The 26,097-nt window shown below is 41.4% G+C and overlaps 1 protein-coding gene across 3 annotated transcripts in view; it reads right to left on the minus strand.

Moving 5' to 3' along the window:
* Positions 1-26,097, minus strand: part of FBXW8 (F-box and WD repeat domain containing 8) — a 106,830-nt gene that overhangs the window by 40,262 nt on the left and 40,471 nt on the right. For all 3 annotated transcript variants that reach the window (XM_019753955.3, XM_019753956.3, XM_074321827.2), the window contains exon 5: positions 20,203-20,366. In XM_019753955.3, the coding sequence (XP_019609514.2) occupies positions 20,203-20,366 (164 nt within the window). The remainder of the gene's footprint in view (positions 1-20,202; positions 20,367-26,097) is intronic.

The raw sequence follows: 26,097 nt of genomic DNA on the forward strand, positions 1-26,097 counted from the left end.
GTGCTTTCTTATGCATTGCTGTAAATGTGACCTTGGCTATCCCACACTTGTCAAAAACTCTGATTTTCCTATACGTCCTTCTCCCCAGCACCTTGAATGCTGCCACCCAGATGAATTGCTCTCACACACTGGTTGTGTCTCCATCTTCTCGAATTGTCTAGAGCAGGTGTCTCTGAGTGAGGTCCCAGAACCAGCAGCATCAACGTCACCGGGGAGCGGGTGAGAAACGCAAATGCTCAATCTGAGCAAATGCTCAAGGTTAAGAACCAGCAGTCTACAGGAACTTACACTTTTCTACCAGCTAGATACACTTTTCTGTATCTGGAATGCCATTTATTCCTTTTGTCTCACCAAATAATTTTTTTATCATTCCTATCCACTAAGCTACTTCTTTTCCCTCAAAGATTTGCCCAAGAAAAAATTACTTCCTGCACGTGCTGCATAATGTTCTGTTCCAATTCCAACTCATTTTATTCTTCAAAATTCACTGAGAAATAATTTGTGGAGCTAACATAGTCTGCAGCTATTTGTTTGAGTTCAAATCCAGCTTCACCGCTTGCTAGCCAAAGGCCTTGGGCAAGCTACTTAAAAGTGAGCCCGTTTCCTCATCTGTAAAACTGAAGATAATATTACCTACCACACAGGACAAACTAAAGGAGATACACCATATAAAATGCTGGAGACAGGTCACTCATATAGTTGTACGTAGTCTTTCATTCCTGCTGTGTTATAAAGTGTATTTAATCTATTAATAGCATGAATTTCTTCCCAACTGCTCATCCATAAATCCAGTTCTAGTTCTGTAACTTCCTATTACCTAAGCTTTTTCATTTTTCTTCTCTTTGCAATCCATCTTCCCATCTTTCCTTTTTCTTGCCTTGTACTTTGTCTTGAAACAAGAAATGCTTTGAACTTAGGATCTTACTGTCAAGGATCCCTTAGCACTAAATAAATATATAGTCAGAAGAAAAGAATACATTTGGGCTGCTTTGCAAGACTTTTAAACTGTCAGGAGGCTAAGTAGGTGATTATAAACAAAAGCAGAGCTCTCTTGAAGTTAAATGCTGCTTCAGATGTAAAACACAGAGTACTCGATATCTCAAGTACATAATATCAAGAATTATGATAAACTTGGGGGATAAGCAGATCTCAAAAGAAAACGTTCTATAACACATTTCCCGGCAAACATTTTGGCAAATTCTCTCCATTCTGACTCAGGGGAAACAGATATGCTGCAGAAAATGCCAGTGGCTCTACACATTAAACAGGAGACAAGCGCATTCCAAGACGCATTGCCTTTGCTTGTAGACATCACAATCTACAGTAAAGAGAAACAAAAAATCGCTATTTGCATAGAGCTTTCCAACATTCAGACGCTTGCATCTGTACGCTCGGGTGCTCACTTCCACCTTGGGAGGAGCAGCCATCCTTATTTATCCTCATTTTATAAAAGAGAAGAGACACAAGCTCCACGTAGTTAAACAACTGTCCAAGGCCACTTGGTACATGATGAGGCTGGGCTGGGATTTAGCTACAAAAGTGCAGGACGAGCAGCTGCATGTACGAGGGCATAAAATAACTATGAGATCGATGAGTAACTGACGTAAACTCACCCTGTGCTCTGCCAAGTGTGGAAGTTATTCAACCACAGCTCACTCTAAGCACACATGGAGTTTATCTATAAACACATTTTTCATTATTAATCAAGTATTGGTTTTGTTGGCATCATTTTCCAGCAGAATTGCATGCAATAAAATACCCTTCACCACAAGGTTGAGCTTCACAAAGCTATCCTGAGAAGGGTCTTTTTGGAAAATACATTCTGGGGTTCCATCAATGTAACGGTCACAGCCTTCTCTTCTGAAGGCCTGTTGTGTCATCGTCTTTCTGTCAACTTTCCCCGCTTCAGCTGTTCAGTGTAGAACTCGGAAAGATCCTCACTTGTCAATGATGCCATTATCATTTGCACGGTCAGCCCTCCAAGCTGACTTCTAAGTGCATCAACATTTAGGGTTATGTCCTCTTGATGAATTGACCCTTCATGAGATGAAATGTCCCCTCTTTACGCTTTTCCCCTGCTTATCTTCCTTGCTTCGCAATCTACTTTGTCTGCTATGGCTAGAGCCACTCCAGCTCCCTCTGACTACTGTTAGCACGAGCACTAACGTTCCCACCCTCCCCCTTTTCCATGTGTCTTTATATTTAATGCTTATTTCATTTTCATTCCTTTGTTGGCTTATTAACCACATCTCTGTGTTGCGTTATTTCAGTGGTTGCTTTAGGAGTTTAACATACACCTGTGACCTACCAGTCTACCTACAAGTGGTATCACACCACTGCTCAGACAGCGGAGGAATATCACGGCCGCACACTTCCATTTCCTCCCTCCCAGCCTCTGCGCTATTGTGGTCATACTTTGCATGTCTACATGTTATAAACCCCACGTACATTGTTATTATTTTTGCATAAGCAGAAAAGTATCTTTTAAAGAGACTTAAATAAGGAAAAAAGCCATTTATATTGACCCATGTAATGACCATATCTAGTACTTTTGCAACATCACTTTAAACATTACTAAATCCAGCAGCCGTGGTAAGATTTAGTTTCACTTTGCAACTGTATTGTTGGATATTTGACCCAAAAACACATGGTCGAGGTGGGCAGGAACAGACACAGCAGCAGCTAACAGGGAGGGATGTTTTGAGTGAAAGCTAATTTTGTGAAGGGCCAATTTATTAGTTAATATAGTTATATCACGGCTACTTTTACAACATCAAGATTGCAAAGACTCAGAACAGTCAATACTTGAATTATAACAATGTTTTATAATATTTTCGCAGATTATCATCCATGTTTACCGACATTTAGCCAAAAAGAAACCAATGCGGCCACCAAGCACTTACTGAGCCCCTGCTTTGGGCCACCCACCACTGAGGAAACCACAGTGAACAAGGCAAAATTAAGCAAAAAAGCCGCCTGCCTGGAGCTGACATTCTAGCGGCACCTACCAAACACCTCAATGTGGGGGTGTATCAACAGGATATGATCTCTGGTCTTACAAAACTTACACTGAAGAGAAGCATTAAAATATGATAGAACAGATACATGCCAAGTACAATAAGGCCACAGACAAGCTGAACTTTTTGCCACGTTGTCATACTATTTCAAGACCTAACCGGAGCAGCTAACTTTTCCAAACAGTTCAAGTCGAACCAGGTCCAGTCCACGACACGACATTAAGGAAGAAGCAGTCAATGCCTATCGGAGCCAAATCAGTTCACTTCTCAAGGAGGTGACAATCTGTAAAACCTGATGCAAACTCATGTGAAAGGCCACGTGTTCTCATATTGCAGACCCAGCGATAATACGGCTTTGGCTCCTGAGACCGGCTGGACGTGGGAGGTGGAAGGGTTGCCCTTTTCCCGCGCCATATACCCTGTGGAAGTGAATTCAGAGCACTGAGAGTGGCTGAACAGCAGTACAGGTTTGCTGAATGCTTGCTTGTCTCATGCTTTAGCAAGGGAACCTCTGGTTGTAAGAAACAGAAATCCACTGAAACTGGCTTAAATACAAAAGGAAACTGAATGGAAAGGAAGGGGGCGATTTCATGGAACCCAAGGGCAGGAAGTATAGCTGGAGATTATAGGGGGTCAGAACCAGAACTAGGAAATCATTCGGAACCAAGGCAGCTCCATGTGCACCACATATCTAGTCTCTGCTTCTCTCTACATCTGTTCTCTGTCTGTCTGTTTGTCTCTCTCTCTCCCCCCTCCCCACAAACCAGCTTTCTCTCTCCCAACACCACAAAGTCTCCTACTCCACGTACACAATGAGACTGACCGTCTGAGGCCCAATGCACTCATTCCCAGACTCAGTCCGGGAATCAAATGCCCTCAGGGCCAGGGGTCCCCATCCTTGCCCACCCAGCTGAAGCCAAAACACTAATTCAAGTGCTATGAACAGGCCCACCTCTAGAGGGGCTGGCGAGGGACCTCAGAGCAAGGTGGCACCCTGACAGGTGTCTGCTACATTTATTCTGCCTGCTAGGCCAAAGTGAAACGAGAAAACGTCTCACCAAACGTAAAGGGGGCTTCTGTGCAGTTCCTTCCTAGTGACCTGACAGGCCCGTCACTGCCGGCATTCCTGGAACCAGGAATGATCCCTCAGAGCTGGAGCTTCCGGCCCATTTCCCCCACACCAGGAACACTGAAAGGAGAGCAGGTGTCTTTCTGTCTCCCTGACAAAACTGCGGGACAGAAGATGTCGAACTCTGAGCTAGTGCTGGGGTCACAACGACGCTGTTTCAATCGTGAGAAATACGAAAAGGATGCAGACAAAATGAAAAGGGAAAAATCTGCAAGCACACAATAAGGGAGGGCCATCGGCCCCGTAAAGGACGCAGGAGTAGGGCTGGGCAGACCCTGCTCTCTGGGCTCAGGACCCTCCACCTTGACAAGGGGCAGCAGGGCTGAAGGAACTGCGAGTTCACCTTAGACTAGGAACAGCCATTAACGATGACATGACTAACGATGGCCAGTCTTTTGAGGAGACATAAAGCCCGCTTGGCAGCTGTGGACCGGCACCCATGCCAGTTTGCAGCATGCCCCTCCCACCTCCCAAAGGAGGCCAGCCAGAGTGTGGTAATGAAACTGCACATAGCGGAAATGGGATCTAAATGAGTTTAAACTGATTTATGCTAGCTTTTGTAAAGATTACTTGGTATCAGGAAAGTGCTACCACTGTGAAATAATGTCAACAATCCTTAAGACCTCCGCCTAATGGTACTTGCACAGAATATTTATATTCCTCATCATGGGAACAAGGACCATAATGGGTACCATTTTTGTTTTATTAGGGATGCATATTTAAATTAATCTGCTATTTGCCTAAACAATTAGCTGCTTCTGTTTGTGTGCACAAAGCCAAAATTGCAATTAGGCTTCCATCAAAAAGATAAGTCCCAACTAAAACTGTCCCGGTGGAGTCGTAAGAGCTCAGGGCAGAACTTTCCAAAATTACTTTTTAGCATAATGGTAATTATGTTAATTGTTTGAAAGGTAAATAACTGCAGAACTGGTTTTGGGGAAAAACCACAATTGGGATTGCCCCTTCCCTTTGATCTTTTTCACGCACCATAAAATTTAAAACAGGTAAACAAGAAAGTCAGACTGGTCAGTTCTAGAACTAGAGTTTGTCTCGTGCTCTTTAGTGCTTTCTCGATTAGAATTCATTTTAGCCATGTGCTCCTGTTCGATGGAGTTTGCACAATACACACCTGAGGCTTGTTCTCAGCTTCATAATAGCCAAGTAGCCAGGGTCAATTCACTGCAGTTCAGAGACACTGAGTGAGGCTGACTATTTATAAAGACAGCTGGCCATCTCGATTTCCACAATGTAAATAAACATTTGCCGATCAGAAACCGAGCAGGAGTCAAAAGATATTCTGCAACAAGAGAAAAGGCCTTTAAATAAAAATGTTAAATACACTGATAGCACTCACTGAACACGTACCCCTTCATTCATCAAGTGTACAGACATCACCATGAAATGTACAGCAGAGATGTGAAGGTGGCATGAAATCTGAGACAAGGAAGTTTTGCTTTCATGGAAGAAGCAGCCAATGGGCAATTAGTCCCAGTGCGAACGAGAATCATAAAGGGCTAAATCACGGAGGGTCTTGAACGCTGAATGACATGTCTTCACCTGGGTGCTGCATCTACTGTGCACGCACGTCATCCGCCACATTCCCGCTGAACACAGCTCTAAAGCTGAACTCTGTTGCCTGTGGCAACAAACAAACAAACAGTAACTATGAGGCACTCTGGAAGCTGCATTTTACACTGACAAGTGAGAGAATCTGAATGGGTGTTTTGGAGCAATGAAATGACTGGTTAGGACACAAGCAAAGCAGGGACCAGACATGAGATGATAAAGCAGAAAGGGAGTCAAGTAGGAACAAAAGTTAAATATATTTAGTAGTTTCAAGTTCAAAGCAGAAGGAAAGAACATTTTTAAAAGGATAAAAAAATGAAGAGATCCCGTAAACAAAAAAGACTATGACACTGCGATTAAATACTAGAAAAATTTACAGTTAGCTAAGTCAAAGGAAAAGCAGATCGATGGGGAGAATGTGGTCCAGCCCTTCTCCGAGGGGAAGTGCTGAGAGAGCAGAAAATGTGCAAGGGACATCTGTGCCTGCAGCCCCTGCCTTTACAATGTAACTGAGGGACAGAAACGTAATATGGAATATATTTGGAAGAGTGTATCAGACACTGATTGTAATCGATGCTTCCAGAGAAGAGTCTCGGGGGACTGGGTAATGGGGGGACCAAGTGTTTGTTGCCGGAGAAAAAACACTCACTTTTTACTATGTATCTTTTGGTACTACTTGCTTTTCTGCATGTAATACTACATCAAACAAGTGTTATAACTTCTCTACACATCTTTATAGACAGTAATATGATGTCGACGAAAAATATCCAGCCTAAGAGAAAGCTTGTAAGAGTCTGTTTGGGCCAAACTGATGACAATCGCCAGGAAGCAGAATCTCCACAGGTTGAGAAGATGCTCCACAAAACGGCGGTTTGCAGCTTATTTTATATGTAGCATCAAAGGGGGAGGGCTACATGAAACCCACTGGGGGTAGATTAAGGGGGTGGGAGAAAACAAGGCAGGGAAATCTCTGGGATTGGATAACAGTAAATTGGAGAGACAAGTACTTCTTGCACATAGGTGGGTGCAGGAGAGTTAATAGTTCTCATAGAGATGTTAATCAACGGACAAGAATAATGATGAGGGATTCTGCACTTTCCTGCTCAGGTCTGGATAAAGGGACTACTGACATTCCAAGGATGTCATCTTAGGTGCAAAACGACAATAGACAGGCTCACTTAAGGTGAAGATTGACTTCATGAAAGAAGCTTCAGGCTAAAGATGTGACTTCCCGCCATGGCCCACCTTAGTTATGAAATTTTTTATGTTCACACCATCTTATGTGGTTATTTTCAGTCTCCTGACCTTGTCAGGTTTAACCTGTGGCTCTTTTTCCGTCCTCAGTGATTAGTGAAGGGATATTTGTATTACTTACTCCAGTCATAATCTGCTTCTATTCTATAATATTTAACTCGGATGTACAAAATTAAAGACTCAAATTCTACTTCTGACCCATCAATGGGTTAAGGTGAATTAAACTCTAAAGGAGACTATAGCATCCCACCACTTCCCCAGATCAGACCAGCGCAGGGCCTGGGCTGGCGTTCAGTAGGTCTCAGCCTCCTAGTTCTCTCTCTCTCTCTCTCTCTCTCTCTCTCTCTCTCTCTCTCTCTCTCTCTCTCCTTATTCCCAAGAGGAAAATATGTCTATCTTCAAACATAGTTGCACTCATATGTTGAGTGACATAACTATAATATTTAGAAACCTATCCTTTAAGAACGACACTGGTAACTATTGAAGCTGAGTGATGGATGCACGGGGGTTCATCACACTACTCCTCTGCACCACAATAAAAGGATTTTTAAGAATAATAACTTGAAAGGCTATCGTTAAAAAAAAGTAAAACCTATTAACTTGTAAAAGTAACAAATATTAACTCAAGTTTTAGAAATGTTTCCGGTAGCTGCACTAGAAACTCAATGACTTCTCAGAACAGATTTACAATGCAAATTCCAGGGATGACATTTTGCAGCTTTTAGAAATGCCATTCCAAATCCTCAAAAGATCTGGATCATACTGTCAATTAATTCCCTTTCAATAACAGTATTAAATGGTTCAAATAAAAAGAAAAAAAATCCATATATATTTAGATTACGGCAAAACGGCAGTCCGTTATGTGTTACCTGGAACCAAGTGAGAAGAAGAAAATGGAAGCCTCAGGTAATCGAACCTCTCACGCAGGCATCCAGATTCAAATGCAAACCTGCCCAGTGTAGCTGAGCTGGGTCCGGAGGACCCTACAGGTTTGGAGTTCTCCCATCTCCCCTTGTGTGCGAAGGATCCAAACAGCCCAACACAGATTTCTCCCCTAAACTCCAGACCCACGGATTCACTTGTCTTAAGGCCAGTGGTCTTCAGACTAACGTAATTTTGAAGAACTAGGTCTCCCTTTCACATTTTACATATAAAACTGACAATTGCTCATCGTAAGTTTTAAGTTGTGGCAAAAAAGTAACCTCTAGCATAGTTCTAAACATTGCCATTTTAAAATAAAATAGCTACACCATTCTTTGGAAACTAAATACTACAGATTAGATATTCATCATCATGCATTTTTTAAAAGGTGGGTGGGGAGGGAGGGCGAGCTTAAAGATAAATAAGATACCAAAACAAAAAGTGTGTTGAGAATCCCTGTGTTGAGAATTCCTAAGTAACCATCACCACAAAAACAGATTCTAATCTCAGGTCCCTAGTTTGGCCAGACAACAGAAAATGAACAGGCACATTCTTTTCTGAGTAATCAATTAACATATAAAAGTATGGCATTAAATTGCTATGAGGAAAAAGAATCTAGTTTAATAATCTAACATCCTTTTTTTAAATTTTGAAATTAATAACCTAAGACTTTTTTTTATTTTGAAATATTTCAGACTTACAATAAAGTTGCACAAATGATACAAAGAGATACAGTATACCCTTTACCCAACTTCCCCAAATGTTAACATAGTATATAACCATAGTATGATCAAAGCCAGGAAATTAACGTTGATATAATGTTTAATCTATAGACTTCACTCGAATTTCACCAACTGTCCCACCAACATCCTTTTTCTGGTCCAGGATCCAATCCAGAATTCCACATCACATTTAACTGTCATGTCTCTTTCATCTATTCCAATTTGGGACAATTCTTGGTTTTCTTTGTCCTTCACGACCTTGACACTTGAAAAGTACTGAACATTTATCTTGTAGAAGATCTCTGAGTCGTCCCATGTTTATTCGAGTTTAAAATCAGGCTAGGCGTTTTTTGGCAAAAACAGCACAGATGTGTCTTTTCGGTATACGACATTGGGAGGTACATGTCAATGTCTCATTCCTGAAAATGGTTAAGTTTCATCATTGGTTACGGTGTTATCTTCAGGTTTCTATACTGTAAAGTTACCATTTTTCTCTTGTGGAGAGATAATTTGAGAATATGAAAATATCTCATTTCCCATCATACTAATTTTAGCTTCCACTGATGATTCTTGCCTGTAACAATTATTATTGTAGGATTTGCCAAATGTTTTCTACTTTCATTATCCTTTCTCCATGTATTAACTGAAATGTTACTGTAAGGAAGAGCTTTCTCTGCCCTCATTTACATCAGTACGGACTCATGGATATTTACTTTATTCTATAGGTTATAATCTATTGCTAACAAACTTTGTTGTTCAAATTGTCCCTGATTTGGCTGTTGGGAGCTCTAGTTTGGTTCCTTTTCCTATAAATAAAAACTGCCCCTTCCTGCATTTTTTAAAAAAACATCTTTACTTTCTGGCTTCGCGACATGTCCAAACTCATCGTGCCTTAGCCCTGGTTCCTTTTATTGAAGAATTAATGATATTTAGAAACCAAAATCTAGGCACTAGCTGTGCTCAGTTATTACTAGGGTAGCACAATATATTCTTATAACTCTTAGGAATTAGAATGAGCAAGTCCAGGTCTTTACCTCAAAGGCCATAAGTCGAGCTCTTAAAAATATACAGAAAGCCTTTCATGGCCTTGGAACAGAGGGGTGGAGCGAGCTGCTTATCCAGGAACTTCTTTTTGAAATCCTGATTTTTAAGTTCTGTTTGGCAGCCGAATTAAAAGGAAAGAGGAACAAACAATTCAGAGTACAACAGTCCCCCCCTTATCTACGGGGGAAGGAGAGGTCTGACAATTAAGTTTGCGAACTCATCCTAGAAAAAGTGCTCCATACCTCATTGCTGAATATCACTATGGTCACCTTCCAAGTACTCCCCTTGGGAAGCTATGCACGGATGGCAGCACCTAGTCCATCCTTCAATGCAATTTTGGAACTTTTTCTGGAATGGCCATCAGAGCTGTCATCCTATTACCCTTGATGTCCTGAATGTCATCAAAATGTCTTCCTTTCAATATTCCCTTTATCTTCGGGTAAAGAAAGAAGTCATTGGGGCCAGATCAGGTGAGTAGGGAGGGTGTTCCAATACAGTTATTTGTCTACTGGCTAAAAACTCCCTCACAGACAGTGCCCTGTGAGCTGGTGCATTGTCGTGATGCAAGAGCCATGAATTGTTGGTGAAAAGTTCAGGTCGTCTAACTTTTTCACGCAGCCTTTTCAGCACTTCCAAATAGTCAACTTGGTTAACTGTTTATCCAGTTGGTACAAATTCATAATGAATAATCCCTCTGATATCAAAAAGGTTAGCAGCATCATTGCAACAAGTTCGCAAACTTAATTGTCAGACCGCGTATGATCATCTCAAAGAAACAGAAAAAATGTTTGACAAAACCAATTTGTATTACTGATAAAAACTCTTAGTTAATCGTCATAGAAGGGAACTTTCTCCATCTGCTTAAGACCATCTATGAAAAACCTACAACTAACAATATACTTAATGGTAAAAGACAATGCTTTCCCTTTGAAATTGGAAAAAAGGCAAGGACATCCATTTTCACTAATATTATTCAACATTGTACGGAGGTCCTACTTGGTGCAATAAGAAAAAGAAATAAAAAGCATACAGATAGGAAAGGAAGAAGTAAAACTGTCAATGAATAAATTGTCTATGAAATCCTAACCAATCTATAAAAATTATTACCAGACTAATAAGTATCTTTAGCATGAGATCAATATGCAGAGATCAATTATATCTCTTCAAATTAGCAACAAACAATTAGAAATTGATATTGCATCAGAAATACAAGATAGTTGAGGATTAAGTCAGCAAAATATGTTTAAGACCTATGTGCTGAAAACTGTAGATGTTGCTGAGAAAAATTAAGGAAGGCCCAAATAAATGGAGAGAGTTATCATGTTCATGGAAGATTGAGTGCTGTTAAGACGTCATCTCTTCCCTAATTGACCTAGAGATTTAATCCAATCCCATTCGAAATCCCTGCAAGTTTTCTGGGGTAGAAATTTATAAGCTGGTTCTAAAATTTTAAATCTTAAAAAACAAACAAACAAAAAAATGCATAGGGCCAAGAATAGCCAAGAACAATTTTAAAAACATAGCATAAAGCTGGAGGACTTACCCTACCAGACTTCAGATTTACTATAAAACCACAGTAATCAAAACGGTGTGATACTGGCATAAGAATGGATCTATGAATCAAATGGAACAAAATGAAGTCCAGAAAAAAGACCCACCCACTGATTTTTTTTACAAAGGTGTCAAGGTAATTCAATGAAGACATGATCATCTTTTCAACAAATGATGCTGAACCAAGCAGGTATGAGTATGGTTTTTCTTTAGTCTGTTAATATGATTATATTGATTGATTTTCAAATGTTAAACTAACCTTGAATTCCTGGGATGAGTGCTGATTATGAGGCATTATCCTTTTAATGTGTTGCAAGATACAATCTTACAACATTTTGTTGAGGATTTTTACATCTATATTTATGAGAAATATCGATCTGTAGTTTACTTGCTTTCATGTACTAGTTATTCTTTTTCTTCTTTATCTGGTTTTAGTATCAGGGTAATGCTCCTAAAGTTGAGTTGAGAAGTGTTCCTTGTAGTTTATTTTATGGCAAATGTGTAGAATTGGCATTTTTACTTCCTTAAATGTTTGACAGAATTCACCAGTAAAGTCACTGGGCTTGCAGCTTTCTTTGTGTAGAACTTCTAAATTACAAACTCAATTTCTTTAATGAAAATAGAGCTATCTAAGTTTTCTCTTTCTTCTTAAGTGACTTTTGGTAGTTTGTGTCTTTCAAAAAAAATCAATTTATCCATTTCATCTAACTGGTTCAATTTATTGGCATAAAATTGTCTAAATATTTCCTTATAGTCCTTTTACCATTTGTAGTATCTGTAATGATGTCCCCTCTTACATTATTGTTGGTAATTAATTTTTTTTTTCTCCTGATCACTCTGGCTAAGGTTTGTCAACTTGATTGCTCTTTTTAAAGGGCCACTTTTCTGTTTCACTGATTTTCCTGTATTGTTCTCTCTCTCTTCTATTTTTTTTATTTCTGCTTCTATCTTTATTACTTTGTCCCTTACACTTATTTTAATTTTCTTTTTCTAGTTTCTTAAAGTAAAATGTTGTATTGTTGATTTGACTTTCTTTTTTCTAATAGAAGTACTTAATGCTATAAATTTCCCTCTAAGCACTGTTTTAGCTACACCCCATCCATTCTGATTTATTGTTTCTCATTTTCATTCAGTTCAAAATATTTCCTAATTTATTTTGTTATCTAGAAGTATGTTGTTTAATTTCCAAATATTTGGAGATTTTCTCTGCACCAGCCCTGCAGTCAGCCATTTGTGCAAGGCGCCTGGCTCCTTTTACTGGAGAGTGATATTTTCAAGATCCAAGCACTAAGTGTGCTTATTCCTACTGGGCAGTTGCTGTTTCTACACCTTCTCAGCAAACAAAGCTAGGACATACCGTGTTTCCCCGAAAATAAGACCTAGCCGGACAATCAGCTCTAATATATTAATTTTTGGAGCAAAAATTAATATAAGACCCGGTATTATATTATATAAGACCCAGTATTTTATATTATATATTATATTATATTATTATATACCCGATCTTACAATAAAATAAGACCGGGTTTTACATTAATTTTTGCTCCAAAAGACACATTAGAGCTGATTATCCGGCTAGGTCTTATTTTTGGGGGAACATGGCATATGAAATATATGCATATAAACATCTCTATTTACATATCTATCTATCTACAGTGAAAATCATGAATTCCACACTGACACCTCCTATTCCGATCTGGCCCCAAGGGGTTCATTCTGAGGATCCCCTTTCCATACCTGTACCTTCCTCCTCTAATAATAAGGAAACTGGCTCCCATTGTCCTCAATACATGTGCCTGCTCACTCTCTCTGTGCTGCCAGCCTCCTAAACCCGGCGGGCCACTGCTCCACTCAGACTACCTGCTCCACCTGGCCCTGGCCCCACGGGGCTGCCTTCCTACTCCACGGGGCCTGCCTAATGGCTTTTTGACTGAAAAGGCAGGCACATTTTGCTTTCAAACAAGAATACATTCCACAATTATATTTATTCCTGCTTTAATTGAGCCCTAGGGTTTAGAATGGAATATACGCTACAACCAAAATTGCAAGTACTGAAAAGGAAATTAAATTCTCTGACTTGAAATTCAGTTTATTTCCTTCCAAAAAATAATTCATCCTCGGTTTTCATTGGGTACATTTAAGCACTTGGATAATTTATCTCTCAAGTCTCACCCGTCTCCCCAAAGCTGTACTGTTTACTGCTCCTTTCCATTTTTAAGCTCAACTGTAATAAGACAGGACAGCTACTTTGAATTTATGCATCATACTGTGTCTTATTAAAAATCAGTTTTCAGTAAAACCACCCAATAAGCCAAAGGATTAACATCGAATCTTGTATTCTAACTTCAATGTGCCACTTTTTTTTCTGCATGAGAAAAATTATTTCAAATTATTTTCACCAGTAACTTCAACACTTCGCAGTTATCCAGAAATTGACCACCCGCTAGTGTGCACCCGACAGCATGAGAACTTCTCCCTCCAGTGCTTTTTAAATGTGAGAGCTCGCAGACCTCTAGAATCCATCTATGCACCCCTCAGTGTGAAAGACAAAGCATTACCAAGGCATGTAGGTGATAACTTGGTGCCAACAGCCTGCGACTACAAAATGCAAATTCAAACACTAAGACCCCGCAGGCAGGGCTCAGTTACAAAGTCAAAAGACCCAGATTTCTTTTTTTCTTTTTTTTTTTTTTAGATTACCATAAAAATACACTGATTTAAAAAATTCTCCTAAAGATTTCACAACTCCCACCCAAGATTGTACCTGTGGACTCCCCTTTGAGGAACACTATTCTATTATTTAGTGACAGTGCATATTCAGTCCAAAGCATCCATAAACAAGTGTAAACTATAATTTCAATCTCTTCTCACCGAAAATAGAAAAATCTTTTTAAAAAAGCACTTTTATTCAGCAACCTCCTCCAACACATAAATACTGTCTATGGCTTGTCTGTGAAACAAAATCCATCTTAGACCACAGCAGTCAACTTTAAAGTTCCATGCCCTAAGAAATACTTCCTCAACACAGAAAGAAGGACCTCAGTTCCGAACTCTGCATTTCCATTTTTAATTCCGCTCTGAATTATCTTGAAAATGTAAGCATTCCTACTGTTAAGAAATTGTTTAAATTTATTAATGTATCCTATCTTTTAAAAGGACTAGCCCGGGTATTGTTTGGTTTTTGTCTTGAAGTTGTTCTATTTTGTTTTGTCTGCTGAGAGTCTGAATACGACTCCTAAAACTAAGCACCACAGGCAAAGGTTTCAGGCAAGAACTGGTTATTGAAACTTCTAAGACAAAAATGACCAGAAAAGAAAGACCTTAAAAAACCAAAATGCTCCATAATCCACAGCCAGTTGTCCTAGCCATCTCCCAAGCAATACTTCAGTGGGTTAATAATTCACTTCTAAAACTTCAATTTTGATCAGGGGAGGAGGAAGAGATTGAATGTTGCATTTAAAGGTTACGTCATTACATTCAAATGTCATCATCCACATACAAACAAGAAACATAAGCAAATCTATCAAAGAACTGATTTTTTATTAAACAGAAAATCATACATAAAACTTTAGAAGCGCCTAAGTCTCCACAGTCGTCTCACTAAAACATGGGCCTCCACTTCACCGCTGAAAGGAAGCTTGGAGAGACCCACTTGCATCCATTGTTAGCAAGTCAGTAAATGAGAAATCAGTCACTTCAGCCCAGGGCAGGCAGTCTCGGACAATGGAGCATGTGTGTGTTCAGACAATTGTACTGGGCGTGCTGCAGAAGTGGATGAGCCACTTTGCCTTGCTTGACGGCACCACAGAAAGACGACCGTTGGCTGTCCCATCTAGGTTTCCACACGCTAACATGCACTGGGTCTTGTCTCTCCTCTCCCCACGTAGGGGAACACGTAAGAACTTCTTTGACCCTAAGAAGTGTGCCATCTCCTTTCTCTCTAACGAGCACATTTTCAAGGCAAACTCTGCAAGCAGGCAGAGGGTTTCCAGCACACCGCCGTGCCCTGACGCGGTGGCTCCAGGCCAGAGGCAGGCAGGCATGGAGCAGATGGAGTCCTGGCAAGGTCTGCGCTGCCCCTGCATTAGCAGCATCTGCTCATTACTCAGAACCTTCGCCTGCTTTATCTAATGCTCCAGGAAAAGCATTTTGATTTGATTCATTTCGGTGTGGTAACGTGCAACACAATTAGTGGTAAAATCAAACTGGAGGATGGCCAGTGCTGACAATCGGAAACAAGGCAGAAGAAATATGAGGCCAGTGGGTTGGAATTCAAAAACTCACAACTGTGGAGCACCTTGCCAAATCTCAACCCCCCAGGTGGGAGGACAGCGTTCTCGGAGGGGAAGGAGGCGAAAAAGGAGGAAGGGACGAGTCCCTTTCTCCCAACACAGTGACCGTCTCCCCTCCTGACGGTGCCGGCGGAGAATCTGCGTGCACACCGTGAGGGGTGTCTCAATGGCTACAGAGCTTCCCTTTGGCACAAGCCGGGAGCTGAAGTTCATTAACTCATTTTATTATCTTAGTCGTCTCTTCTGTGGGGCACAGTTACACATTTTATAAAGCAGACCCCACAAGGTAAGTTTCCTTTTTGCCATGTTGGGCCGAAGAAGTGCGGGTCCGCTGCTACTGGAAAGGAGCAAGGTAAAAAAAAAAAAAAAAAAAAAAAAATGTACGTTTGATGATTTCATTCTGTCTTTGCCCAGAAGTAGCTACTCATGAATAAATATCGTTGGTATAAATATCGCAGTGTCAGTCTGTTAAACTGAAGTCAGACTGAAGACAATGCCTCCTGAGGTCTGGGGGAAAGCAAGAAGTTGGTGTTTATCTCACAAATAGTAACAACACTGATCAGACTGGTAGAACAAGCTCAGAGTGACAGAGAGGCAAGAAAACACAAGAGCTGTTACCAAGGAAATAATCCTAACACCAAAAGGAATTTGGAACAAATCAAAGATTTCATCGTAAATGCTGCAGCCATGGAAGTACTGTCAACTTTACCTAGAATAGGGAACAATCCCCCAGAGCATGACGGGAAACCCAAAAGGACAAGAATGACAGACAGGATATCAATGTAAACAACGACACAGACCAACTAGAACAGAACAAAAGACCCAGAAACAAAAGAACTCCTATCTAAAGACTTGTAAAGGCGGCACCTCCAACCAGTGAGGCAGAAATGGGCTTTCTAATAAGAGATGCTGGAAAAAAGACATACTTGCAGTCATTATCTAATATAGCCTGGACTCCATACTGGTCAAGATTTCAATATAAAAAATAGAAGACAAAGAATTACAAGTAGCAGGTAAACATGTGAAAAAAATTCAGCCTCTCTCACATTAAGAGACATGCAAACTGAAACTACATTTGGATATAATTTCTTATCTGTCAAAGTGACAAATACCTAAAAATTTGAAGCATACTTTGCAGATAAAACTGTGAGGACGTGAGCACACCTTCATACCTTGCTGGTAAGAGTGCAAAATAATATAACCCCATTTGCATTTTTACAGGAAACTATCCTCCCACACGTACGTGAGAAGTGGTATGCACAAGGTTTTCCACTATAGTGCTGTAACAACAAAAGATCAGAAACAACACATCTGTTCTTCAGTAAGGGACTGTGTGAATCAACCACAGTACCTGTACGATGGAATACTATGCAGGTACGAAAAGAAGTACATTCTTTATACACTAACATGGCCAACCATTCAAGATGTGTCATTAACGAGCTATATTCGTATGCTCTCCCATGTTTCCTGCAGCATTATTCACAACAGCCAAGATGTGGAAACAACCCAAATGTCTACCAACGAATGAATGGATAAAAAAGGTGTGGTACCTATACCACACAATGGAATACTATGCAGCCATAAGAAAGGAAGGTATCTTGCCATTTGCAACAATATGGATGGACAATGAGCATTTCAAGCTAAGTGAGATTAAGTCAAAAGAGAAAGACAAGTACTGTATGACATCATTTTTATGTGGCATCTAAAGAAATCAAACCTGTAAAAAAATTTAAAAAGCAGAATAAAATGGTGGTTACCAGGGGATAAGACTGATGATGTTTAAAGGTTCAAATGAGTAGTAAATAAGCCATAGGTTTCTAATGCACAGGATAATGAACATAGATAATAATATTGTATTATAATTATGTAATATAATAAATGTCACTATAATAACAATCATGTTACAACATATAAATGTATCAAAGTAACATGCTGTACACCTTAAACTTACACAATGTTATATATCAGATTATTCCAGAAAAAGATATGTCATTAAGTGAAAAAAGCCAAGGGGTGTAATAATATAAGGTAATATGTCATCTTTTGGTGAGAAGAGGAGGGAGATAAGAATAGCTATTCATATTTGCTTATATTTGCAATGCAGAAATACTGGAAGGATTGACAAGAAACTAAAATACATGATTGCTTTAGAATGGGACTAGGCAAAAATGAATAGAAGCGAGATTTCTCAACACATAACTGTTTATATTAGTTTGATCTTATGTCCCTAAAAATGTATTAGTCAAAAATATTAAATTACAAATATAACCCGCTCATTTATGGATTAAAAAATTAAAATCACACACACACACACTACCATCTAGAAGAATAAACCATAAACAAAAGTCCACTGAAGAATAAATGACAAATTGAATAAATATTTAAAATAGATATGAGAAGGGTTATTTCTTTAGGTTTTTCTATTCAACCAGAAAAGATAACAACCCAAATAAAAATGGTGAAACATTGGAACACATAATTTACAGAGAAAGAAATACAAACAAATAATAACACAATAAAAAGATGCTCATGTGTACTTATAGAAAAAGGCAAACCGAAACAAGTCACAGGCCATTTCCACCTATCAGACAGGCACGAGGAAGCAGTCATTCTTACATACTTTTGGTGGGACTGTAAACTGGTAGAACCTTCTTGGAGGGCAATTTAGCAATCTTTATGAAAACCTGAAGTGTCTGTAGCCTGCGACCCAGTAATTTATCCCATGGCTATATGTGTACAAGTCTATCATGATATCTGTTCAAAGATACTGCTTGCAGAACTGTTTTTAATAACAAAAATAAACAATTCAGAGGGCCCTAATCACGAAGGACTCTAATAAATAAATGATAGTACAGCCACATAATGCAATATTACACAGGCTGAAAAAGAGTAACGTTGACCTGTAAGTGCTAAAACGGAGATATCAAGATGTGTCATTCGGTGAAAAAAGCAAGGTGCAGAACAGTATCTCGAGTAGGACGTAGGTGTAAACGTGTGCGTGTGAGCTGGAGGTAGGGTAACAGGGAGGAACGCTTCAACTTCTTTTTGGAGATGTTTTCTTTCCCATTTCATACAGTTTTGCTCTGTTTGTATTTTATCTATGAAAAATGTTTTAAAACCAAGTATTTAAAACATATTTTGGAAATTATTTGCCAAGTATTTATAGAAGAAAGCGGTTTCTCTATCCTATCTACATGGTTTCCCAATGTTTTTGTGCCACAATAGGGACGAGGGTGACAAAGACAGTTCCGACCGACAGTATAAAACCAGCAGCACTCTTGCACATCACCTCAAGCTATATTTTCAAGCTCACAAGATACCAGACCTGGGGTGCAATACGTCAGGTGCACATTTCTAGAAGTGTCTCTGTGTTTAGTATTACCTAATCAGCACTCCAACCACACATGGCCCAGGGGACACAACCTCAGCTCTGGTCTCTCTACGGACTAATGACTCAGCCTCAAGCAAATCTCTTAGCTGGTCGCTTTGAACCTCAGTTTCCCCCATTTGAAGAAAACTGTATGTGTGTGCACACATGTCTGTGGCAGGGAAGCTACTAGGTAATTCTAAAACTGTACGATTCTAACTGGAAAGTACTGCAACCTGTGCGTAGTTGTTTAAAAAAATCTCATCGATTATTTGGAAAAGTAGCAAACACACTCAAGCTGCTCATATGTTATCTGTCCAGGATCTCAATAAACAGATATAAAATATCAAAATATGCCCCCACAAGAAAGCTGAATTTCTAGATACTAAAAGAAAAAAATCCATCAATGGTATCTACTAATATCAAACCAAAAGAACAGAATTCATGTTGTTAAAATAATAAAATGAAAATATTTTCAAAATTTCAGCCCTAATTTTTATTTTTTAAATGGCACATGGACATAAGATCCCCGGTTACCTACTTAACTGCAATTCTGTCCACTGAGACAACGATAATGTCACACTGATAAGAAGATTCCGCAACCGTGCCACCAGCATCCTGAAATATTCTGTGGTCCACCTTTCAGGCAGGGGGGCAACAAAGCTTTTGGAAATTCCAACTTCTACCATCACGGAAGTCCGCAGCACAAGAGGTAGGAGTATAGGATACCCATGGCCATGAAAACTATTAGCTACACTCTGTCAAGTGTTTCTGTTTTAGACCATTCTTACCTAGTTCTGTAACTGCACAGTTGTTCATGCACAAAAGGAATTCTACCGGTCCCAGAGAGACAGCACATTCCCATAAATTATCTTGTATGGGATGTAAGTGCCAGGAAAAGGGAAGCACGGACTTTTATTTTTCTACTTCCATATCTGTCAATAGATTACCTATGTCTACCCCCTTTGCACTGTTCCCTCTGGACTGAGCAGAGACTGAAGGAAAACTAGGCCAAGTATATTTAATATTTTACACCAAACAAGTTATTTGCTTAAGATGGCTTGGCCAGCCTCGTGTCTGGCACCAAACCCAACCCGACCGTTCCAGTAGGAATTAAACCCCAGTTTTAATGGGTGCTGTGCTCCAAGGCCTGCTAATGCATGGAGGGTTATTGGCCAACTTCTTCACATAAAGGCAAGAGCGAGTGCATGTGTGTGAACATGTGTGTGTGCCCACGTGTATGTATGGACGGATTACAGGGGGAGCCGGCCACAGCTGCTTAATTTTTGTAGAGCTTTTTTTTTTTTCCTTAATAGGGAAGAGGGCTGTGGTTACTTACCATCCTCATAAGCCGCTACCGCCAGCGAGCTGTTTATCCTCACAAAGGAGACGTATGGCTGCATTCCAGGCTCGTCCTCGTCCTCGTCGTACTCGGAGTCCAGGAAGGGGGCGATGTAGTCCCAGGTGCGGGTGTCCCACACCCTCACGTCCCCCGATGTATATCTGGAAACGAAGGACACACTTGGTTCCAAGCACACATCGAAGAGCAGGGCCACAGTGGAGAAATGGGGGACAGGTTTGGAACGGCAGAGGAGTAAGACTGGGTCTGCGGGGAAAAACTCCTGCCACACTCTTTCGATGAGTACGTCCGACAGGAGAAAATGTCCGCTGGATAACAGAAAGCCTGGGAACACGTTTCATGTGCTCACAGCACAATGGTGACAATTTCAAAAGAGAATATACTATACTAATAAAAAAATTGGGTGTCGAGAGCTTCTTTTTTCCTTTTACACTATTATGACTAATCTGCTACCTTAAGTTCTGGTAAAGAGAGCATTAGCAGAAATTTGCAAATGCCACAGTATTTACATAAATACACACACGAAAGACAGGCAGAGAGAGCACAAGAGAGAGGGAGAGAAATACTAAGGACTAATGGCCGTACAGGCACAAGCTTTCTAATACCTCATCCATGCATCAGATTTGACTGGTTAAAGTCCCTAAAGACTAATTGATTTGCTGAAACAATTAAATCTTGCCTTTCGCAGCCAGACAATGCTGCCTTCTCATGAAAAGCTCTTGCCGAAATACATGCCTCTCCCGGTTTTGCCCACTTAGAAAACAGGAGCCCTCACTCTCTCCTATTACCAGTGTTACTCCAACAAATGACTCTCCATCAAAGCCAATGCCGGGCCAGACCCAGCTCGGACACAAGCCCGTTGGATAACGGACTGGCCAGATGATGAGACGGCGTATGGCTGGTCATGGAGGCTCTGATGCTAAGTTCCTTACACCTGCTGCACAGGGTTCAATTCTACACGTCAAGCTACTGTGGGGAGGCGTGTTAGAAATGTTTTAAGAGTCTCCTGGTGTTCCCACACAAACACAGCGATAGATAATTTAAGGGGGTTAACAGTCTGCCTGAGGCCCAAGCCTCAGGAAGAGGTTTCTTTAATCCCACGTTAAAAGTGTAGAGTCAAACAAGGTAACCTCTGAGATTAAATCACGGAAATGTATGACATGATTTATCGATGAAGTAATTACAAATCAATTTCTCATGTGAGATTTCTTAATAAAGAAACCAAGAGCACTCTGACTCAGGTGTGCAGCATTTACTGAACGTAACAGCATTTCCCTCAAATTATTAATTGACAGTGAATACAACACTATCATTCAAAGGTCACGCTGTGACACAAATTCTCTAGGTTGGAGAATTCAGTTCTCTCCCCACAGACAGTGCCCAGAGGGTGTGCGTGTAAAGAGCCAAATAGGAGACACGTGCTTTCGGAAACTGGACTGATAGGCCTCTGACCGCTGATCCTCTAGTAAATAAAAACGCACACTCCACGAGTGTCATTAAGCTTGGCGACACATAAGCAAGGGCGGATATTGATGGCACCACAGCCAAAGCACGGCTGCTGGCTACCAGGCCATCCAGGCAGCGTTCCAGATCACCGTTCTTAACGAGGAACCCTATACAAGCACGCACACCCCACTGCCCCAAAACTACTTGCCTCACCTTGACACCCTGAAAATGACTCAGGCGTTCCTGGAGTAAGGCCACTTGCCTAGCTAGAGACACTGAACAGAAAGAACATGTTCGAATTTCTAGACTGGGTGTAATTAGATTCTTAAGGATAAATTCTATATGAAAGGAACTAGCCAATTCAGAAAAGAAAGGTGAGAAAGATGGCAACATCTTTCAGAAATACAGAGAAGGTAAGGGAAAGAAAGGCAAAGAAAGGGAATTTAGTAGGTCAGAGAACTGGAACTTGGAGAGGAAGACGTGCACAAACCAGGAAGATGGACTACCTTTCCATCACTCTCGGTCAGCCTGTTTTTCATGGCCTGTATATCAGACCATGCCAGTAGTCTTCACATGGTCCTCTGTGGTGCCCCCGAGGGGCTGCAGTGGGGAGCAGGAGGGTACAGAGGAGAGAATTTTAGTGGCCTGAGCTCCAGCCCCACCCCAAGCCCTTTTTACACAAAGAGATCCGAGGTAAAGCAACAACCAAACCAAAACTTGAAAAACTGCTGAACACAGAATACTGAACAATGAAATGCAACTTGTTGCTCTCTCTCATCACTTGAGGGAAGAGGAGAGAGGTGGCCAGAGATGGCACAGAAAAGAACACTCTTAAAATCGAAAAGGCTTCTGATGAGCCTTTTCTTCCATGAAGTTGTCCCACTCACGTGGCAACACCGCACATCTAAAATTAAATGCATCCTCTCCTCAAAAAGTTTCAGCTCATCACTACACTAGCCGACTGCCCAATTCCTTATTTTTGTGAGTGATTCTTTTTTTCCCCACCACCCACACTGCCATGCATGTTCGAGTTGCCCCCCCTTTCTGTTCTCATTTCTGGGAAAGCCACCCTAGTCCAAGTCTCTCAACACCTCACACAGGCGCCATGACAGCCTCCCTACATCTGAGCCTCTCACTTCATTCAACCCTGCACAAGCCAAGACCTCAAAACCACTTGACGCCACAAATCCCTCTCCCTTACGCGCCACACTAGACCACGTGCCCTAGGATCCACACCATGACAGCAGCCTGGACTTACTCTCGTGGCAATTGTGACGTGATCACGTGACTGCTCATCTCCCCACGAACCTACATGCTTCTAAGTTCAGGCGGTGGGTCTTGCTCGTGGATCCAACGACTGAACAGTCACACTGGAATAGCACTTGACACCGAGGAAGCCCTCAGTATATACTCAGGCCTTAACACCTTGTTGAATGAACTTTTAATTACTAGCCCAGCACTGAGAACCCTCCACAAAGTAGCCTCCACTCCTCATTTCCTGCTCTTCCATAGCAGGAACCAGCCTCCAGATAAGCCTGCTTATTCACTGGCTTCCAAACACTCTTGCCTCTTGTAATGCGGGGTCTCTGGTCCTGCTCCCCGCACAAGACCGCAGGATATGGTGAGGCCCAAAAGGAACACCAACGGAGCCATAGGTAGGGGAGTCATACCATTATACTCTCGCTGGCGGCTGGGTTGGAGACACAGGAAGCAGGAGCCACATGATCCACAACCTGCTGTCCGCTTCTCTGTCAACCAACCCCACTTGCTAACTGCAATCTGTGCTGGCTAGCTCAGCCACGGCAGTTATATTAGTGACTAATGGCTCACTGGTTACAGGTGACGGCCATCACTACCCGAGCCAGCACCTTTCCACGTGAGGCCGAGAGCCTGGAAATTGCTCTCTGGGACTCCGTCCCTACACCTCTGAATCTCAGTTCATGTCATCCACCTTTTTGGAGGACGTTTCCTCCTCACGACCCAACGCAGTGGGTCTCAACCTTGACTGCACATTATAGAATTACATGGGATGCTTTTAAAGTTCCTGATAACCAAGCACACCCCAGATCAATCAAATCTGACTTTCTGGGGGTGAAACGAGGCATCAGTGTTTCCAATGAGACACAAGGTTGAGAATTTCCAACCTAGCCCAACCCACCAACTTCACAAGGTATGGCAAAGGCTCTCCTCCTCCCGGAAGCCTTCTCTGACTCTACCGTACACTATACCTGAAGTAATGGCATTCATGCCACATTCACGTCTCCTCAAGCAGACTGTAAAGTGCTGGAAAAGACGGCATCTCAGTGCCATAGCCTCCATCACAGAGCCTTACACATAGCTAAAAATAAATAAATGGTGACTGAAAGGGCATATCCACAAGCAACAACCCGACTGGTGTGAGTGGTACCTTGTGGGGACAGAGTCCCAGAGAGGAGTTTCCAGGCTCTCGGCCTCACATGGAAAGGTGCTGGCTCAGGTAGTAGATGGCCATCAACTGTGACTCGTTGGCCATCAGCTGTTACCAGTTAGCCATTAGCCACTAATATAACTGCCGTGGCTACACTGGCAAGGGGGTTGGTTGCTTGGTTGGTTGGTTGGCAGAGAAGCGGACGGCAGATTGCGGCTCCTGCTTCCTGTGTCTCCAACCCAGCCGCCAGCGAGAATACAGTGGATATGACTCCCCTGTCTATGGCTCCGTGGGTGTTCCCTTTTGGCCTCACCGTATCCTGCATTCTGGGGTGGGGAGCGGGACCAGAGACCCCGCATGACACACCTCCTTTTATTTCCACTGCCCACCTTCCAGAACTAATGATCAGTGAGATGCCCAGAATGCACACATCGATATGCATTAGACTTCCTGCATGTACTTCCAAACTGATTGAAATACATCTCTATGTATATCTCTATACGACACAGGTTAATTATTTAAGCTAAATTATTTCAGTAAACATGAAATTTTCCATAAATATTCATTTAAATGAACTCCATTCTTCATGGCCAAAGAGCATGAGAACAGCACAAATGTTTTGCTGCAAAATGACTCAGGACGCAAAGTATAAGAGACTCTATGTCTCCTTTATGATGGAAACGAAGAATAAATATCCTATTTTAGCAGGTACTATGTGATGACTCAGCAGGAGGCTGTAAAATCTAACACAAGGGAAAGCAACCACAGCAGTGGAGATCACTCAGTGCTAACGAACTTGTGCTAAAGAAACAAACATATTCACGGGGGTGAAACACTGGTTGGGGCAGAGGGACGTGAACCAAACCCTAAGAGCGATCTAAAAGCGCTTAACATTGGCCAGGAGAAGCAAGAACAGATATCAAAGGGAGGTAGGAAAAAAGGCTGATTTTTCTCCAGAGCTCCAGATGTCTTTATCGCTGCCTAATGACAATTACACTCAACCAATTAAGACACCACTATGACAGTTGCATTGTCAGTAAGCCTTTAGACTCCAATGTTGATGGCTCTCTAATTAGTGTCTGTGCAAAGTACAACTGCAACTAATATGTTAGATGAGGTAAGAACACTAAAGAAAAACGGAAGAAGAACGAAGCCTGTCCCAAATGAGTAAGGCTGTCCCAGCCCATGGCACGGGCCAGTGAAACTGGATGCTTTTTCGATCTTTTTTGTACGCTTGGCAAGGCTGAGTTTACCTCCAAACAAATAGGTCAGAGACCACAGCTGATTTTTTGTTGAAAGAATGGGAATAGAGCCTCTCTCAAGCTCTGCACGCCAGAGCAATTGTCAATTTAAAATTATTTACCACCAAAGAGCTTTCATTAACTAGTAAGTTTCCAATAAACAGACTACTTATTTGGACTAAAAGACCTGAAGATAAAGAAGGAAGAAACGGCAGCTAAGAACAACCTTTCCCCTTTCCTCTTGTATGAAGGTCCAGCAGGGTTGGGAGAGGTAGGGCCTTGGTTCCACTGTGCTTCCAGCTGCCAGAGCTTCTCTGCTAAAAACAATTTTCTCAAGGCTTTTCATAATAACCTGGGGGGAACGTTTTGATTAAGAACGCTGGAAGTAAGGTTAAGTGACTTACCCACGGTCACAAGAAACATTTCAGTGGCACAGCTGGGATCAAAACTCCCCACGCTTTTCTTAATCTGCTGCTTCACCAAAGAGCCACTCTGCCTCCTCAGATGACAGTATCTTTAAATAAATATGGCTTTTAAGAACCATCCCCATTTAAGTGCAATATAAGGAATTTATTGTTTTCAATATTGTGACTCAGGCTTGCAGGACATAGCCCCGGATCCTAACTCGTCAATCCTACCTCTATATCGTCTCACGTGGAAGGCAAGACGCCAACACAAAAAGCTCAGCAGGCCGGCAAGGAGTGCGGGGCTGGGCAGATGCAATGGTGCCTCCCACACCTGCTTCACAGGTGATGTGGGAGGGCCTGTGGAATGGATGGT

This window comes from Rhinolophus sinicus, chromosome 9 (genome assembly GCF_057876585.1).
Source record: "Rhinolophus sinicus isolate RSI-liver-muscle chromosome 9, RSI-T2T, whole genome shotgun sequence".
Classification (NCBI taxonomy): domain Eukaryota; kingdom Metazoa; phylum Chordata; class Mammalia; order Chiroptera; family Rhinolophidae; genus Rhinolophus; species Rhinolophus sinicus.